Source organism: Pan troglodytes, chromosome 5 (genome assembly GCF_028858775.2).
Source record: "Pan troglodytes isolate AG18354 chromosome 5, NHGRI_mPanTro3-v2.0_pri, whole genome shotgun sequence".
Lineage (NCBI taxonomy): Eukaryota > Metazoa > Chordata > Mammalia > Primates > Hominidae > Pan > Pan troglodytes.
Genome location: NC_072403.2, coordinates 10,656,332 through 10,675,235, shown reverse-complemented (window position 1 = coordinate 10,675,235; position 18,904 = coordinate 10,656,332). Strand labels below are relative to the sequence as shown.

Here is an 18,904-nt window from a genome sequence, read left to right as displayed (position 1 = left end):
GGTTATCCTGAGAAATAAAAAGATATTGACATATTATGAAAAGCATACTCTATTAGTCTGTGTTACTATTTATTGGTATTTTTTAGCTCCTCAGAGGCAGATCAGTTGGGCAGAGGCAAATCGATTGGAAAGAAAAAGCAGCAATCCCAAACCAAGCTAACATTTTGAGAAAAAATCTTTATTTATGCTGTGGTAATAGTTGGAATAGAGTTCGTTTTTACTAGAAATGTGTTTATTAAATGATAATATTAACAGCTATCATACTGCTTTAGTAAATAGGCTACCTAGGAGAAGGAAATTTAATTGGGTTAAAAATCTACCATGATCCAAATGCTTTTCAATTCAAGATATTATTTTCCAGCAGGAGAGCTTTTGACTGATCACTCCAGGAAGCCAGAATTTCAAATGTTATCCCTTTACTCCTGCCATTTAATACTAATTTTCTTGATCTACTTATGCTCCCCAAATCCTTGTTTCCTTCTAGGAGTTGGACAAGTTATTTAAAACAAATTTAGTGATATTGGTTGCGGTTAAGTTAGAATTTAATAACTCATTTCAGGCATCTTAGGATGGCTCCCTTTGGTAGTATCTTTACATTTTCTATGGATGAAGTAAATCTTATTCATGGAAATGGCTGTTAATATTATTTTCCAAATATAAGACCTTATAAAGAATGTGTGAAAGACATTGACCTGAGCATATTACATTTAATTCATTTCAACCAACATTTATTTCATGCCTACTAGGTGTAACTGGATAATAGAAAATCGGATTTCGCAACGGAAATGCACTAATCCAAACATCAAACTATTGGAAAGAAAGATCAGCTGTCATTCATTCTGGTTAAGTTTTAAGAATTTTTCAAGACCACATTCCCCTTTTGCTTTGTAACCTTGTGAAATTTGTAAGAATTTTTTGCACTCCTCCTCCCTCCAAAATTTGTAAGGTTTTGACTCAATGTTTACAAGTTTTTTTCCTTCAGAGAAATGTGAGGATATGAAATAAGATCCCAGATTTTCCCAGGAAACTCTAGCTTCCATGGCTTACCCACATATGCACTTTGCAAGGTTAGTTGGTGAGGTTTGCGATTAATAATGCAGTAAAGATTAATGGACTTAATAATTATTGGGTCACAATGTTGATTTGCTATAAGCATTGAAATGGACTACGGAGAGAAATACAGAGGCCAAAGGAATGTGATTTTGTTGTACACAGTGGGGATAATTTGGTCCAAAGCTGAGTTTTCTTTGCAGGCACAGGTAAGTTTTTTTCTGTGTAATGGCCATAGAAGGTATTTTGGGGAAAGTGGCAAGAGATCTTGGAAATGCAAATTCTGGTGACTGTTTCAATGAAGAGATGGTACTCATTAAAGATCAAGAAGATCTCTCATTATAGATGGGCAGAGTATCTGATTTTAATTCAGAATGACTCATCCTGGGTGCTAATGGTTGACTTTGAAGTCTATCAGCCAAGGATCAACCCCCATCATCATTCTCCTGTCTTTGTTGTCTTCATTATAGCTTCATTCGTTGGCTCTGGAAGTCATTTTAATCTTCATGAAAATGAGTCATAATTTTAAAAGCTCTAAAAAGTGAATATTCTGTTGATTAGCTAATAGGCAGCTAGTAGGCAGCTTAGGCCTTGCAGGAATGGGGGTCAAGATAGGTGTAGAGCTGGGAAAGAGGTACCACATGATGAGTGGGAAGTACTTAGAGGGGAGGGAAGGTGAGGCCACAGTTTAGATGACTTGATGTTAAATTTAAGGACAATGTGTATTAATACCGTTAACCACATCTTTCGACCTAGTAATCCTACTTCTATAAATGGATAGTAAGGAGAGACACTCAGATACATGCACAAGAGTATACATATGAAGATGTTTATTATCACAGTATTATCTAAAAGTAATTTAAAAGTGGAAATAAACAGCCAGGTGTGGTGGCTCCCAGCACTTTGAGAGGCCGAGGCGGGTGGATTACCTGAGGTCAGGAGTTCGAGACCAGCCTGGCCAACATGGCAAAACCCCATCTCTACTAAAAATACAAAAAATTAGCCAGGTGTGGTGTTGCATGCCTGTAGTCCTAGCTACTGGGAAGGCTGAGGCAGGAGAATCGTTTGAACCCAGGAGGTGGAGGTTGCAGTGAGTCGAGATTGTTACATTGCACTCCAGCCTGGGCAACAAGAGCAAAACTCTGTCTGAAAAGAAAGAAAAAAAGAAAAAAAAAACAGTGGAAATAACCTGAATGTCTATCAATATAACCGGAATGCCTATGAATAAACTGGAATACCCTGCAGGAATCTAAAGTGATAATGTAGATGCATATGTCTAAAAAGGCCATGATACATAATCGAGTGAAAAAGAAAATAACAAAATTACAACATCCAATTTTTGTTTTTAAAAAATATGCAAATACAAGAATCAACACACAAATATTAATTTGCCTTAATTGCATTAACCAAATAGAAAAGTTTGGTACTATAAATGATATTACCTCTGGCTAGTGGGAATATGGATTAAAAAAAAACTTCTTTATACTTTTCAGATTAAGGAAACCATGGGGGCCGGGCATGGTGGTTCACACCTGTAATCCTAGCACTTTGGAAGGTTGAGGTGAGTGAATCACTTGAGATCAGAAGTTCGAGACCAACTTGGCCAACATGGTGAAACCCTGTGTCTACTTATAATACAAAAATCAGCTGGGCGTCATGGCACACGCTGTAATCCCAGCTACTTGGGAGGCTGAGGTGGGAGAATCGTTTGAACCCAGGAGGCAGAGGTTGCAGTGAGCTGAGATCGTGCCACTGCATTCCAGCTTGGGCGACAAAAAACAACCAAACAAACAAATGAAAAACAGAAAAAAAACACCACCACCAAAGACAAAACTGGGCATTCTTAAAAATGAGAAAAAATGAAATAATAAATTATTTCCTGGTCTATGGCATAATACATAATCTGTTATTGCAAATGTCTTAGGTATATTCAAAAAGAATGTCTGGGACCTGGTTTAGTGGCTCACACCTATAATCCTAGCACTTTGGGAAGCTGAGGCAGGAGGATTGCTTGAGGCCAGGAGACCAGCCTGGGCAGTATAGTGAGACACCATCTGTACAAAATATAAAATCAGCCAGGTGTGGTGGCATGTGCCTACAGTCGCAGCTATTTGGGAGGTTGAGGGAGGAGGATCCCTTGAGCCCAGGGGGTTGAGGCTCTTGTGAGCCATCCTGAGCCACTGCACTTCAGCCTGTGTGATAGAGTGAGACCCTGTCTCAAAAAAGGAAAAAGAAAAAAAAATCTAACAGGGTGATGTCTGTGAAGACAATGTAAAAAATAAGAAAACAACAAAAAACAAAAAAACCTAACAAAACAACAAAAATCCCTTTCAATTTTTTGATTTTTTTTTTTTTTTTTTTTTTTTTTTGTGAGGGTCTTTGTTCTGTTGCCTAAGCTTCAGTGCAATGACCTGGTCATAGCTCACTGTAGCCTCAAACTCCTGGCTCAAGTGATGCTTCTGCCTCCCACTTCAGCCTCCTGAGTGTCTGGGACTACAGGCACATGCCACTGTGTCCAGCTAATTTTTAATTTTTTTTTAAGAGATGGAGCCTCACATTGTTGGCCAGGCTGTTGCTGAACTCCTGGCCTCAAGAGATCCCCTCACCTCAGCCTCCCAAAGGCCTTTAGCCACCGTGCCTGACCCTCTTGTTTTAAAAACTGAAATGCAATTTTGCCTAAGCGGAAGTCCCTTATGGTGGATCCTGGATGAGCCAGCTGCAGCAGAACATCTGTTGGTAAGTTAAAAGCCCCAGCTGCACCAGGCTCTGGAAGCTGTAGGAGTGGAAGCATCCCAGTAGGCGGAACAGGAATTAGGGAATTGAGGATAACCTCTTTCTCAAATTCCTTGGCTGAAGTGATCCTCCTGCCTCAGCCTCTTTAAAGTACTGGAGTCTCAGGTGTGAGCCCCTCACTGCTCCAGCCACGACAACCTCTTCCAAGTGACTTTGGACCCCTTATATCCTACCCACCCTTTTCTTCCTGATTGCGGTCCCAGGTTCCCACTGCCTGCTCATGCTTCCCTTGAATGCCCCAATGACTTCAGACTCATCATTCCCAGAACTGACCTGAACCTCCACCAAGTCTTTCCCAATGAGATGTAATCTTTCCCTCATTTGATTTTTCCATAGCTGTGTCCCTCTCTGGGGTGCCTATTTCATGCTACCTGTATGGTATCAATTTGAGCTCCTGTCTTTTTCGGCTTGCAGAATGAAAGCTCCTTGTCAGTGTCTTTGTCTTGCTCATTGCTAAACACCCTGAAGCACCTTGCTCCATGCTTTTTGTGCACCCAACACCATATACGGTAAATAAATGAAAGAATGAACAGATGACTTCTTCAGGTTGCTAGCTCTCGTGGTATCTAGACTTGCCTGTTATTTCTTAGCAATGTAGAAAACCACTTTTACATTCTATCTGGCCCTGTCAAGAATTCAGGCATCCCTTAGTGAAGATGAGGCAAAAAAAAAAAAAAAAAATTATTGCTGCCTTCTCTGACGCTTGTAAACACAGAGTGTAGGGTGTGCTATCAATTGACTTGGAGGAAGTGGAAAAGGAAAGGAAGCCAACGATGTCTCAGGTCATTAAAAGTTACTAAAGAGCAATGGGAGACACAAAACTAACCACTGCAATGAAATGGAAGTTCTGGCTACAAAAAATTTATTTAGGGAAGCCAGATAGGAGATTTAAAGAGAATGAAAAAAGAGGAGAGCTTGCGAGAGAGAAGGCGTTGTCCGAACAGCTAGAGTATTATGACTGTGGAATACCAGAAAGCTTATGTTGAACAATTTCTGACTACATATTGGTAAAATCTTTTTTTTTTTTTTTTTTTTTTGAGACGGAGTCTTGCTGTCGCCCAGGCTGGAGTGCAGTGGCACGATCTCGGGCTCACTGCAAGCTCCGCCTCCCGGGTTCACGCCATTCTCCTGCCTCAGCCTCCCGAGTAGCTGGGACTACAGGCACCCACACCACGCCAGGCTAATTTTTTGTATTTTTAGTAGAGACGGGGTTTCACCGTGTTAGCCAGGATGGTCTCGATCTCCTGACCTCATGATCCGCCCGCCTCGGCCTCCCAAAGTGCTGGGATTATAGGCGTGAGCCACCGTGCCCGGCCAGTAAAATCATTTTTAAATAAAAGGGGCCTCTCTAAGAATTCTGCCTACTACATCAGAACTAATTTGATTCCTGCAAGTTCTTACCATTGTTTCTCTTCAGGAATAACTTTTGGGTTGGGCCCTCGTATTGCCAGTTTTTCTTCCTGCTTTTTCCCCAGGCTGGCCTGTGGCTTGCCTGAAATGCCATAAAATTCTTCCGGGGGCTCTGTGTTCTCTGATTACCACCTGCAATTACAATCCCAACAAGAGGAATTTACTACAGTACATGGGAAAAAACCCAAGGCTCATGGCATTTAATGACTTTCCCCAGTTCTACATTGAATTTGAGAGTGAGCCAGCATTTTGTGCTTGTGCAGAGGAAGCAATAAATGTCAGTAAGCAGTGCATCAAAAGTAGCAACACATTTAAAATGATAAGGAATAAAAAGCAATGTTTAAAGTAGTCAAACTTGCTCTTCTTCACCACAATGTATGTCAATATCTTGGTTACCTGCAATTTATAATGACGTATTACAATACATGGAAGAGTAAGTAAGCCAAGTGGCCTGATACTTATCATGAGGTTGGAAGGCTATCATTTGCAGTCATGAAAATATGTCTGCATTACAGCTTAAGGACCATCCCCTTTCCTTTTTTCAGCTTTTCTAGTAGACTGGTGGACACACAGATGACAAGGAGGCGTGTCTTGTCCTCATGTGGTCTACAGTCTGGTAGGAAGACATAACTGACGTCTTATACAAAAGGTCTGAAAGCAGGAAGAAGTAACCAAATGCTTTAATGGAGACAAGGAAGTGATTCATTCTCAGGTAGGGAGGGTGAGAGCCAAGGCACAGAGGCACGAGAAAGCACGATGCATTTTCAGAGTGGCGAGTGGTTGGGCGTGCCTATGCAGAGGGTTTATGGAAACATGCCATTGGAGATGGTGCTGGAAAGTCTATACCTTTTGGACTTTGTTTTGGAAAAATAAAAAACAACTGAGGTCATTTCCTTTGGCTTTTAAGACACAAAAGTGAAAAAGTCACATATAAATTTAAAACTATTATAACATGTCATTTACAGCTGAGTGGAACCCTCACTCAGGTGGCGCATCAAGATTGCTGCTGTCAATACAGGCAACTGGGGTAACCGAGGCCTCTAAACCAGCCAGAACACTCATGGATTCTGTAGTAGTTGGTCCTCAAGTTTGTTGGGGAGCATGTGGTGTGACCCTAAAGGGAGCACTTCATCCTCTAACTTACCTACGCATCCACACTGGGCTCCATATGAATGGCAGCTGGTCGTCTACTTCACAATTTAACTTGGGATCAAATGTGCTCTTTCTGGAAGCTGCCTTTAAGGCAGGGAATGTTCAGGGTAGCTGAAATCTGCAGAAGCTGGCAGCCTGGGAGCATGGTGCTTCAATCCAGGGCTGGCCAGCAGCAGTGCTGTGATGGGGGTCCAGGTGCTCTTTGGTGTCCTGAACCATGATTATGTGTTTCTATTGAGAGCTTATTATATACCAGGCATTGCACTGAGCATTGTACATGGGTTCTCAGACTTAGTCTTCACAACAGTTCTGTGAGCAATAATCTAGAATCATTCTTGTTTGGATGAGACACTGCAGTTCATAAAGGTTAACTTCTCCTGAGTAATAAGTGGTGGAGCTGGGCCTTAACCAGGTGCTCTGATGTTGTATCTTCCTTACTCTGTCAGAACTTGACTTCAGTAATGGCGTTAGAGAGACATATTAATGTCAGGTGTAAATACCCACCGAGAGGCAGTGTGGTGCAGGGATCGGGGACATGGACTGTGGAGTCAGTCTATCCAACACACGTGGGTTTGATCCTGGCCCCAAACCTCCCCTGTGTGGATGAGTAAATGACCTAACTCTCCAACCCTCTGTGTTCGCATCTGTAAGGTGCTGGTAACAGCCACACATCCCGTAAGCATGAGATGAAATCACATCTACAAAACTCCTGGCACACGGCATCCTCTCAATGTTAGCTGTGATTATTATCCACAAGGAGTTATGTGAGAATGTTCCTCCAGTGGGATATCTGTGATTTACCTATTAGATACTAGTTAAGCCAAAATAAATGAATCTAGGCCAGGTGTGGTGACTCACACCTCTAATCTCAGCACTTTGGGAGGCCGAGGCAGGCGGATCACTGGAGATCTGGAGTTTGAGACCGGCCTGGCCAAAATGGTGAAACTTCATTTCTACTAAAAATACAAAAATTAGCTGAGTGTGGTGGCCCATGCCTGTAATCCCAGCTACTTGGGAGGCTGAGACAGGAGAACTTCTTGAACCCAGGAGGCAGAGGCTGCAGTGAGCTGAGATTGTGCCACTGCACTCCAGCCTGGGCAACGCAGCAAGATTCTGTCTCCAAAAAAAAAAAAAAAAATCTAAATGATAGAAGTTTTAAGACGCTGTATTCAGTTTTTAATTAAGTCATACCGAAATACCTTGCTTGATTGTATGAAATTCAAATAATACAGATAGAGTCGAGTTGTCTTTAGTCACCCGCATGGAATTTGACTTTTCGTCAGTTTAATGGGGAGCCCTGACAAAGAGCAGAGCGGCCTTCTCTTGGCATCTGGAAATTTCCCACATAGCCTGCGGCCTGCGTCTTGCGGACCTTTCTAGCCGTTGGCTCCAGGATCCTCCTTCCGCCACTCCTATTGACAGCATGACTGGGAATCGCAGGTGCGAGGAAGGAGATGCCGGGTACAGCAGAGAAGCACGAGATCCAGGGAGGCAGATTCCAGCTCTGCTCTGACCCAGCTGGCTGTGTGATTGGAGCCCTCACTTAATGATTGTGAAATGAGGGTTTGTAACTAGAGAATTGTCAGGGCCATTTTCAAAGAGTCATTTTGCTCAACCCCCTCATGTGGTCACGGCTCACTGCAGCCTTGACCTTCTGGGCTCAAGTGATCCTCCCACCTCAGCCTCCCAAGTTCCTGGATCTACAGGTGCATACCACCACACCTCGCTAATTTTTGTTATGTTTTGTAGAGACGGGGTCTTGCCGTGTTGGCAAGCCTGGTCTCAAACTCCTGGCCTCAAGTAATCTGCCCACCCCAGATGCAGGAATGGTGAGCCACATCCACAGTGCCCAGGCTCACATACTTGGTACATACTTGGTAAATGGCAGAGTGAAGGCTGGAAAGAACCCCTTCCTGCTAGTTCTCCTGGCTTGAACATCTGTAGCACGTGAGTCGTGAATGCTTTGCTTTGCTCTCTCATCCAGTTTCTCATAAATGGGAGCCATTTAAAGCTCTGAAATTATCTCGTTCTAACAGTCCGAATCTCCTCTTGGGGACTAGCAGAGTGGTTCCAGGTGTGAATGGGGGTATACGTGATAGTGAATATCCCAGTGTGGAAAGACACAGGGCATGAGAGTACCCACCATCCGCAGCTGTCCTGTCACAAGTGTCCTTCGGCTTGTGCCCGGGTGGGAGGTGGCCCTCCCCAGCCATGGCTGCTGTGGGCTGCTAATCAAAGCCTTAACTGCTGCCAGTGGGAACGGCGGCCACCTGTGTGGGCCCAGCCCCTGCTGTCTTTCTCACTCCCCTGGCCACTGTCACCCTTTCCACCTTCAGTTGGGGACCTTGGCAACAGCCTTGCCCAGGAAGAAATCCAGGGGGAATTCCTAGTATCTCTGCACCTCATGGGGATGGAAATCACTTTAACATCTGCCAAGGACTTGGGATTATTGCTGGAGTGCGGAATTCTAATTCTCTCATGAACATGTGCTCCTAGCCTGAATTCCAGGGCCCCTGTCAGCCTCTCTACCCAAGAGGTGCTCTTTCCTGCCTGTCCTGGCTTGACATTGGTTTATAGAGGTTGCTTTTCCCTCAAATTGGTGGAAGCTTCTGCTTCTACTTAACTGTTATATATTTTTTCTTTTTCTTTCATTTTTGTTTCTTTGAGACGGTCTTGCTCTGTCGCCCAGGCTGGAGTGCAGTGGCGTGGTTATGGCTCACTGCAGCCTCAACCTTCTGGGCTCAAGTGATCCTCCCACCTCAGCCTCCCAAATTCCTGGATCTACAGGTGCATACCACCACACCGCACTAATTTTTGTATTTTTTGTAGAGACTGGGTCTTGCCATGCTGGCCAGCCTGGTTTCAAACTCCGGGCCTCAAGTGATCTGCCCACCCCAGCCTTCCAAAATGTTGGGATTACAGGCATGAGCCACTGTGCCCAGCCTGCTTTTTTCTTTTATACTCGCTTGGTGATCTGCCCTCCTGTAGCCTCAGCTGAAGCCTCTTCCTGGCCAATTTAGAGCCATAGTGCCTCTGTTTAACCCAGAAGACAAACTCAGCCTTTGGTGTGTATGTCAGCAATAAGTCCAGAAATGTCCTCTACCCCCCTCCCTCACAAGGAATGACTCTTCAGGGAAGGACTTTCAGAAAAAAACCCAGCATCTGAATTGCCCTGAGGGCTGTGGTTCTGTGCTGTTCTCTGGGCTCTGCCACCAAATACAGCAGCTGAGTGACCTATCACTGAGAAAGACACAGTTCATAAGACTAAGAGAGAAAGGTGAGGGTAAAGGGCCTTCTGTCGCTCCTGAGGGGGAATCAGAGGAGAGAATGAGGAAAACAGATGGCTGTGAATAAGCAACCAGAGAAGAGCCTTGAGGTTGCTAGATTCGGGTCAAGGTGTACGACTTCCCGTAAGTCTCTGAACCTTCTTGTTTCTTCCTTTACTCTGTGGCAGGAGAGGGTTAGGTTAAAGGGCCTCCTCTGGAAAAAGCATTCCATTAGCAAACCATGTCTCCACAGCATTAGAGGCCAGGGTTGTGGCCACAGAATCTTAGCCATGGTCCCTGTTCTCAGGGTATTTGTGATCTTAGAGAGACAAGTGCATGGACTGGTGGAGGGGATAAGTCCATTGTGTTGGATTTTGTGCCGACTCGAAGGTCTTATTTCTTTTACAGTATATATTTGAAGTGTGCAGCATGGCGTTTTGCAGTACATATCCATAGTGAAATGAATACTACAGTCAAGCAAATTAACATATCCATCTCCTGACAGTTACCTTTGTGTGTGTGTGTGTGTGGTGAGAACACCTGAAATCTACACTCTTCGCCAATTTCCAGCATTCAATACAGTGTTATTAGCTATGGTCATCATGCTTATTTCAACCACAGGGATTTAGAAAGGGATGATAGTAGTGGTCTGGGAAGCTTTGAGGAGGAGGGAATAGCTTGGAAGGATGATTAGAATGTGAGTAGGGGAGGGGAGAAGGGAAACATCCAGGTGCAAGGAGCAGAGAATAAAGACGGGAGCACAGCTTGCCTGTGGGACCTGGATGAGCCTTGGAGCAGAGGCACCTGTTGGAAGAAGTAGCTGAATAGATTGGATGGGCCTGTGAAACGAGGCCCTAAAAGCCACTGGGTTCCTCCCTCCCTTCCTCCCTCCCTCCCTCCCTCCCTCCCTGTTTTAGAGGTTTAGAGATAAAACTGGTGAAATTAAAAGGGACCAAAAAAGCAGTGGTTCTCAATCCTGGTGGCACATGAGAAAATTAAGGATGCTGGACTCATTCTCCAGAAATTCTCATGTAATTGGTCTGGAAAGGGGATCTAACTGTAGTTTCCTTCCTCCCTCCCTCCTTCCCTCCCTCCCTTTCTCCCTCCCTCCCTCCTTCCCTCCCTCCCTTTCTCCCTCCCTTCCTCCCTCCCTTCCTCCTTTCTTTCCTTTTATTCTTTCAATCCTTCCTCTTTCTCTTTCTGCAGAGCAGCAATCAAAATGGAAAAGAAATGAACATAAAGAGATTTGTTTTGTTTTGTTTTTTTGAGATGGAGTTTCACTCTTGTTGCCCAAGCTAGAGTGCAGTGGCATGATCTCGGCTCACTGCAACCTCCACCTCCCAGGTTCAAGCGATTCTCCTGCCTCGGCCTCCTGAGTAGCTGGGATTGCAGGTGCATGCCACCATGCCCAGCTAATCTTTTGTATTTTTAGCAAAGACAGGGTTTCACTATGTTGGCCAGGCTGGTCTTGAACTCCTGAACACAGATAATCTGCCCGCCTCAGCCTCCCAAAGTGCTGAGATTACAGGCATGAGCCACCGTGCCTGGCCAAAGAGATGTTTTAAGGGGAAAAAATGCTAGCTATCTTGAATAATGAAACATAGCTGAATTAAGAGATTCTATTCATTTCTTTAAAATATTGGTTGAGCACTTACCATATGCCTCACACCGAATCAAGCTAAGGAAAATCAGAGGTTAAGACCTTTGTCCTGTCTTCAAGGAGTTTATATGTAATAGGTGACAAAGAAAATAACCACAATATGAGAAGAATATGAAAGCTGGCTTAAGGGTAATTTTTTAAAAAGGTATAAAGATATAGAGAATAGAGAGACAGAGGTTCCCTCTTGAGGAGAGAGTGAAGGACACTCTACAGAGGTACCACTTAGCTGCAGTTTGAAGCCTGGGGAGGTTTTTGGCAGGGGAGGTGGGGGAAGGGACCCTCACATGACAGTCATCACTAGGTGTAAGAGAAGCCATAAAAATGACTGGGGGCGGCTGGGTGCAGTGGCTCACGCCTGTAATCCCAGCACTTTGGGAAGCCGAGGCAGGCAGATCACAAGGTCAGAAGTTCAAGACCAGCTTGACCAACATGATGAAACCCCGTCTCTACTAAAAATACAAAAATTAGCCGGGCATGGGGTGGTGAGTGCCTTTAATCCCAGCTACTTGGCAGGCTGAGGCAGGAGAATTGCTTGAACTCAGGAGGTGGAGGTTGCAGTGAGCCAAGATCGGGCCACTGCACTCCAGCCTGGGCAATAGAGTGAGATCCTGTCTCAAACAAACAAGCAAAATGACTGGGTGCAATGAATAGCAGAATTAGTGCATAGTGACAAACAGCCTTATCCCTAAGAAGCATGAGGTGTATGGAAGGGTTGGTGGAGAAGGTGGATTAGTGCCAGAAAAGGTTAGAAAGGTGAGTTTATTTTTAAAACTGTTAACTAAAAAAAAGTTAACAATATTTTATTCTTTTTTAAGACAGGGTCCCACTCTGTCACCCAGGGTGGAGTGCAGTGACATGATCTTGGCTCACTGCAACCTCTGCCTCCTGGATTCAAGCGATTCTTCCTGTCTCAGCCTCCCAAGCAGCTGAGACTACAGGCACATGCCAATTTTTGTATTTTTAATAGAGATGGGGTTTTGCCATGTTGGCCGGGCTGGTCTTGAACTCCTGACCTCAGGTGATCCACCCATCTTGGCCTCCCAGAGTGCTGGGATTACAGGTGTGAGCCACCGTGCCCAGCCTATTTCTTGACCTTAGTGGTGGTTATATGGATGTCTGTAAGTATTGCTTTAAATAGGCATATAAGATTTATAAACTTTATTCATGTAAATTATATTTCACAGTTTAAAAATGTTTAAGGAACAGTATAAAATCAAAATAATCATCATAAACATATAACACCTACCAATACAATCTTGAACTATATCAGATACATAGAAAAAATTCAAAAATTAATAGTTGCAGTTGGAAATGTTTATTCATGGATATGAATGGCCAAAAATACAATTAAAAATATATGGCCGGGTGTGGTGGCTCATAGCTGTAATCCCAGTACTTTGGGAGGACAAGGTGGGCAGATCACTTGAGACCAGGAGTTTGAGATCAGCCTGGACAACATGGTGAAAACCCATCTTTACTAAAAATACAAAAATTAGTCAGGCATGGTGGCACAGACCTGTAGTCCCAGGTACTTGGGAGGCTGAGGCATGAGAATTGCTTGAACCCTGGAGGTGGAGGTTGCAGTAAGTCAAGATCATGCCTGGGTGACAGAGCAAGATTCTGTCTCAAATATATATATGTGTGTGTGTGTGTGTGTGTGTACACAACATAAACAGAAAACATTCTTTTGATTATACCTAAAACATTTGCAATAATAGATCACATATTAGGCCATAAAGGAAGCTTCAGTAAGTTCCAAAGAATCAATCCCATTCTGACAATGTTTTCCAACTACAATGCCATCACAGAATTAATATTTTTAAAAAGATGGCTAAAATAAAGTCCTGCTTATTCAGAAACTAAATAGCACACTATTAAATAACATTTGGACTAAAAAAAAATAGAACTGAATAAAATACTACATGATTGAATTTGTACACATCTAAAGCAGTACTTAAAGGCAAATTTATAGTCTTAAATACATTAATGAACAAAAAAGTTAAAAACAAATGAGGTTTCCTAATAAGATATTATCTCACACCCACTAGGGTGGCAACTATAAAAAAATCAGAAAATAACAAGTGTTTTGAGGATCAGCTTAACTTTTAAATTAGGTACTATCTGCATATGATAAAATGCACACATTTTAGAAGTCTGATTTTTTAAGGTCTTGAATGCCCAGGTAAGGGATTTGGATGGCTGGAGGTCATACAATACAGTAAACAGTTTAACAGACAGCCGGGGGCTGTGGCTCACGCCTGTAATCCCAGCACTTTGGGAGGCCAAGGAGGGCAGATCACGAGGTCAAGAGATCAAGACCATCCTGGCCAACGTGGTGAAACCCAGTCTCTATTAAAAATACAAAAAATTAGTGTGGTGGCGCATGCCTGTAGTCCCAGCTACTCAGGAGGCTGAGGCAGGAGAATCGCTTGAACCCAGGAGACAGAGGTTGCAGTGGGCCAAGACTACGCCACTGCACTCCAGCCTGGCGACAGAGCGAGACTCTGTCTCAAACAGAAAACAAAAAACAGACTTGGCATTGAATTACAGTTTAGTCATTTGCTCACTATGTAATCTTGGACAAATGACTTGAGCCTCAGGGCCTTATTTCCTCATCTCCAATGGTGACAGGAATACACCCCTGGGGAATGTAGAAAAGGATCAAATAAAGTATTGTGTGCAATGTATACCTCTTCTTGGATATTTGACTTCATGGAATGCATCTTTTCCTTAAAAAAACCTGATTGAGGCCCTTATTGTAGAAAACACCTGGCAGTTGGTGCCTCTGTTTTATCTTCCAACTCTGGTCTCCATCCTGAACACTGTAACCAAGTTAGGCTCTGTTCAGCATTGCTTTCACCATTCTGTTCCTTCCACAAAAGCTTTTGGCGAGTCCCCACTGGCCTGAGGTGAAAATCTGAATGCTTTACATTAGAGTTCAAGGCCTTCTGAAGTCTGTCCTCAATCTGCTTTGCCACTCTCTGCTCCTCTATATTTGTAGTTTTATTTTATTTATTTATTTTACGACAGTGTCTCACTGTCACCCAGGCTGGAGTGCAGTGGTGCCATCTCGACTCACTGCAGGCTCTGCCTCCAGGATTCAAGCGATTCTTATGCCTCAGCCTCCAGAGTAACTGGAATTACAGGCGCGCACCACCACACCTGGCTAATTTTTGTAATTTTTTTAGTAGAGACGGGGTTTTACCATGTTGGCCATGCTGGTCTCGAACTCCTGACCTCAGCCCGCCTTGGCCTCCCAAAGTGCTGGGATTACAGGCCTGAGCCACCATACCCGGCCTAATTGTAGTTTTAAAACTCTTAAATTCTCTATAAATTCTGATGTGGCAAAAAACAAACAAACAAATGAAAAGAAAAAAAAAACACCCAAACTCTTAAAGTTACAGAACCCAGAGCTCTTTGTTCAAATGGAATCTCTTGTTCAAAAACATTGTAGCTCCATCCATCAGGCAGATGAGAGTGAAGCTTTTGGTTGAAGCCGGGATGAGGGTCCCAGATTGACTTCCTCTCCCCTCCCATTTCCTCCTTTCCATTCCTACCTGCTTAGTTCCCTGAGATGAGTCTCTTCAGGATATTGTTTGAAACCCATTGCCTTCCGGGAATGTCCTTAGGTAGAAATAGGTCCTCTCTCCTCAAGGAACAAAGGGGTCACTGAACTCCATGTGTGTTACCCTCCAGTGGGCCTCTCGCCTGACCCTCCTCTGGTGGCTTGCTCATCAGTCAGGGACCCCGCCTCATAAAAGGCCCCCTCTGTGATGTAATGTTAACATGCTTAGCTACGCCTCTGGCATGAGTACAACAGCAATTTTAATCATATGCCTTTTTGTAGCAGCCTTTAAGCAGCCAAGGGTATCGCAACAAATCACAGCCCCGTGAAAACAGTTTTAACAGGGGACTGTCTGATGTGCTACAAGCATTCCCTTGGTCTGATTTCACCTAGAAAATGTTGTGTCAAGAGCAGTGGTTTTCAAACCTGTGGATGGGGCCTTGGAACTTGTGTTTGCAGATAATCCCCTGAGTTCAGAATCAGTAGTATGGGCACTAGAAAACAGCTAAGGAGAATGGAAATTTCTAGTTGAGTGCAGGGGTGCAGGGAGGATGGTGCACTCAGAGATGAGAATATGTGCTGTACTTCGTGTGGATATTTTCTCACATGAAGGAACAGAAGAGTGGAAAGTGCAGAAGAAGTAGGTTTTCAGGGGGTTGTCTTGCTTTCGGTTTTGAGCAGATGGAGTTTAAAACACCCATGGGCCAGTGAAGTGCAGATTTCCAGCAGGTAGTTGGAAATTTGAGTCTGGGACTCGAGTGAAGTGAGGGGTGAGCTGATAAAACAGAATCATCTGTATGAAGGAGAGAGTTGAAGGTGTAAAATGAGTGAGTTTTTTAAGGAAGAGAGGAGAGCCTTGTGAAATGCCTATGTTTAGTTTCCAGAGGAAGAGAGGAGAGTGAGTAAAGGAGGTGGGAGATGTGGCCAGAAAGGAACAACAGAAGTTCACCTGCCAACTCACAGGGAGGGAAGAGCTTCTAGGAGGAGGAGGTGGGTGGGTGGCCAATGGGGTGTGATATGGTTAGGCTTTGTGTCCCTATCAAAATCTCATTTTTTCTTTTTTTTGAGATGGAGTCTCATGCTGTTGCCTAAGCTGGAGTGCACTGGTGTGATCTCTGCTCACTGCAACCTCCGCCTCCCAGGTTCAAGAGATTCTCCTGCCTCAGCCTCCAAAGTAGCTAGGATTACAGGCACCTGCCACCACACCCAGCTAATTTTTGTATTTTCTGTACAGGTGGGGTTTTGCCATGTTGGCCAGGCTGGTCTTGAACTCCTGACCTCAGGTGATCCACCCACCTCGGCCTCCCAAAGTGCTGGGATTGCAGGCGTGAGCCACTGTGCCCGGCCAAATCTCATTTTGAATTGTAATCCTCAGATGTCAAAGGAGAAAAGTAATTGAATGATGGGAGTAGTTTCCCCCATGCTGTTCTCGTGATAATGAGTGAATTCTCACGAGATCTGATGGTTTTATAATGGTAGTTTTTCTCGTGCTCTCACACAGTCTCTCTCGCCTGCCACCATGTAAGATGAGGCTGCTCCCCCTTCTGCCATGACTGTAAGTTTCCTTCCCAAGGAAGTTGGCTTCCCAAGACATGTGGAATTTAAGCCTCTTTTCTTTATAAATTATCCAGTCTTGGGCAATTCTTTATAGCAGTGTGAAAACGGACTAATACAGGGTGAATGTTATTAACTACAGTTCCTGGGGAGGATAAAAGGTGAGAAGCAGTCAGGACTTTGGAATTCAGGTCACCTTGCAGTATGTATGATGTGGATGGGTGGTTTTCATGGGCCTGAGAGCTGAGTGGGAAGTGAGAAGTCTCCTTTCCCTTTCTGGGACTTCATGGAGATCACTTCAATCTGATAAGTCTCCTGACCACCTTCTTACTCTTGCTTTGTACAGAAAATATTATTTTTAGGAAGTCTGGCTGGTGTGGTGGCTTACACCTGTAATCCCAGCACTTTGGGAGGCTGAAGCGGGTGGATCACTTGAGGTTAGGAGTCTGAGACCAGCCTGGCCAACATGGCAAAACCCCATCTCTGCTAAAAATACAAAAATTAGCTGGGTGTGGTGGCGCACGTCTGTAATGCCAGCTACTCTGGAGGCTGAGGCAGAGAATCGCTTGAACCTGGGAGGCAGAGATTGCAGTGAGCCAAGATTGTGCCACTGCACTCCAGCCTGGGCAACAGAGCGAGATTCTTTGTGTGTGTGTGTGTGTGTGTGTGTGTGTGTGAGAAAGAGCACACTTTACTGGGAAGCAGACTGCTGCACAGTGACCAACAGACGAAGGCCACCCAATGGGCACTTACACATTGTACTCCAAAAGACACAGGATGTTTTTCTAATAAAAATCACTGCGAACAGGGATTCCTCTGGGCAAATCCCCCAGAGGAGAATGGTTGAGAAATCTCCCAACCATTTTCCTGATGGCAGCTGTGGTTCACTAGAGAGACAGCCCCTCAGGGGTGCCTTCCTGTTTCTCATAAAGAACATTTTCTTTAGATTTTTTGAAGTCTTCATTTGTTACTTTCATTCTACGTTCTCTTAAGGCCATCAGACCAGCTTCTGTACAGATTTGCCTTGATGTCAGCATCAGAGAGGTCATCTTTAGCCACTATCAAGTCATCCAGGGTTGCATCATCAGCCAGCATCATCCTGCTTGTGTGAATCTGAAAGATGCACTTCTTAGTCTTTTCATCAGGCAGGGGGAACTTGATCTTCCTGCCAATGCGGCCTGGTCTGATAAGTGCTGGATCCAAAGTTTCTATTCGGTTTGTGGCCACGATATCTTTCACATCTCCCCTAGAATCAAATCCATCCAACTGGTTCAACAGTTCCAACATTGTTCGCTGAATTTCTCTCTCACCACCAGAATTTGAGTCATATCTTTTTGTCCCAATGGCGTCAGTTTCATCAATAAACACGATGGATGGTGCATGTTCTCCAGTAACTTGAAACAATTCCCGTACAAGTTTGGGCCCATCACCTAGGTACTTCTGAATAAGTTCAGAGCCAACCACTTTCAAGAAAGTGGCTGAGGTTTGGTTTGCTACCACTTTGGCTAGCAAGGTTTTAACTATGCCAGGTGGACCATAGAGAATGACCCCCTTAGGAGGCTTTATACCCATCTCTTCATAATATTCAGCATGGGTGAGAGGAAGCTCCACAGATTCCTTAATTTCCTGAATTTGATTATCCAACCTCCCAGTATTGGCATAGGTCTCCTGGGGGACCTTTTCCACCTTCATCACTGTGACCAGGGGATCCATGTCATCCATCAGCACCCCCCTCATGGCATGCACCTTGTGGTTGAGCAGGACCGAGCAGCCAGTTTCCAGCAGATCCTTGTCTACAAATGAAAGAATGTTGACGTAGTGTTCTGAGCCCACAGATGTAGACACGATGGCATGACTGTCATCGATCTCTTCCAAGGTTCCTACTGACATCGGGGTCCCCTCAGATCATCCACCTTTGATCTTTCCTCCTGTTGCTTTTCTTCTAATGGTTCCATTTGTTCCCGATTCCTTTTGAATTCTTCCTCCATGAGAAGATAGTCCTTAATTCTCTCTAACTTCAGTAATTTTAACGGGCCCTGAGTGTGAGGTGTCACCAGTGGCAGTCTGCTGGCAACATCTGATCCTTTTCTTTTCTTCTTTTTCCCCACTCCAGTTGGTACAGGAGGTTCATATTTCTTTTTCTTGTCCTTGTTATCCTTCTTGCCACCTCCAGGACCGTGACCACCACTCTGACTTTGACCCATCTTGCCTTGGCCACTTGAGCTTGAGACTTTAAAAAAAAAAAAAAAAATCCAATTACTCAACAAAGACTGATTAAGCCCAGAATCACTGATTATTATGATTCTTAAAGTTGAGGCCCTTCAAAGGTGAGGTTTAACTTCTTCGGTGTGGAAGAAATTTTGCATTGAAGAAGAGATTCTTCAACCTTTTAAACCCCTGCAAGTAATTGAGTTTCAGAACCTGTCATTGCTAAATCCCTGTGAGGGCTTTGAT

The 18,904-nt window shown here is 44.2% G+C and overlaps 1 protein-coding gene and 1 pseudogene across 5 annotated transcripts in view; both read right to left on the bottom strand.

Moving 5' to 3' along the window:
• CDYL (chromodomain Y like) overlaps positions 1–15,085 on the bottom strand; it is a 251,059-nt gene extending 235,974 nt beyond the window's left edge. For 2 of the 5 annotated variants that reach the window (XM_063811870.1, XM_063811871.1), the window contains exons 1-2: positions 14,889–15,052; positions 5,245–5,385 (exon numbers count right to left, since the gene is read on the bottom strand). Coding sequence is in view for 3 of the 5 variants with exons in the window: in XM_063811871.1 (XP_063667941.1) it covers positions 5,245–5,347 (103 nt within the window). In the remaining 2 variants the exon portion in view is untranslated. Of the gene's footprint in view, positions 1–5,244; positions 5,386–14,888 lie in introns of those variants that run through there. The other 3 variants (XM_054685438.2, XM_063811872.1, XM_054685437.2) reach the window with 2 other exon arrangements.
• A 2,223-nt stretch (positions 15,086–17,308) lies between these two features.
• On the bottom strand, positions 17,309–18,676 carry LOC462407 (26S proteasome regulatory subunit 4-like; annotated as a pseudogene).
• Positions 18,677–18,904: the final 228 nt, after the last annotated feature.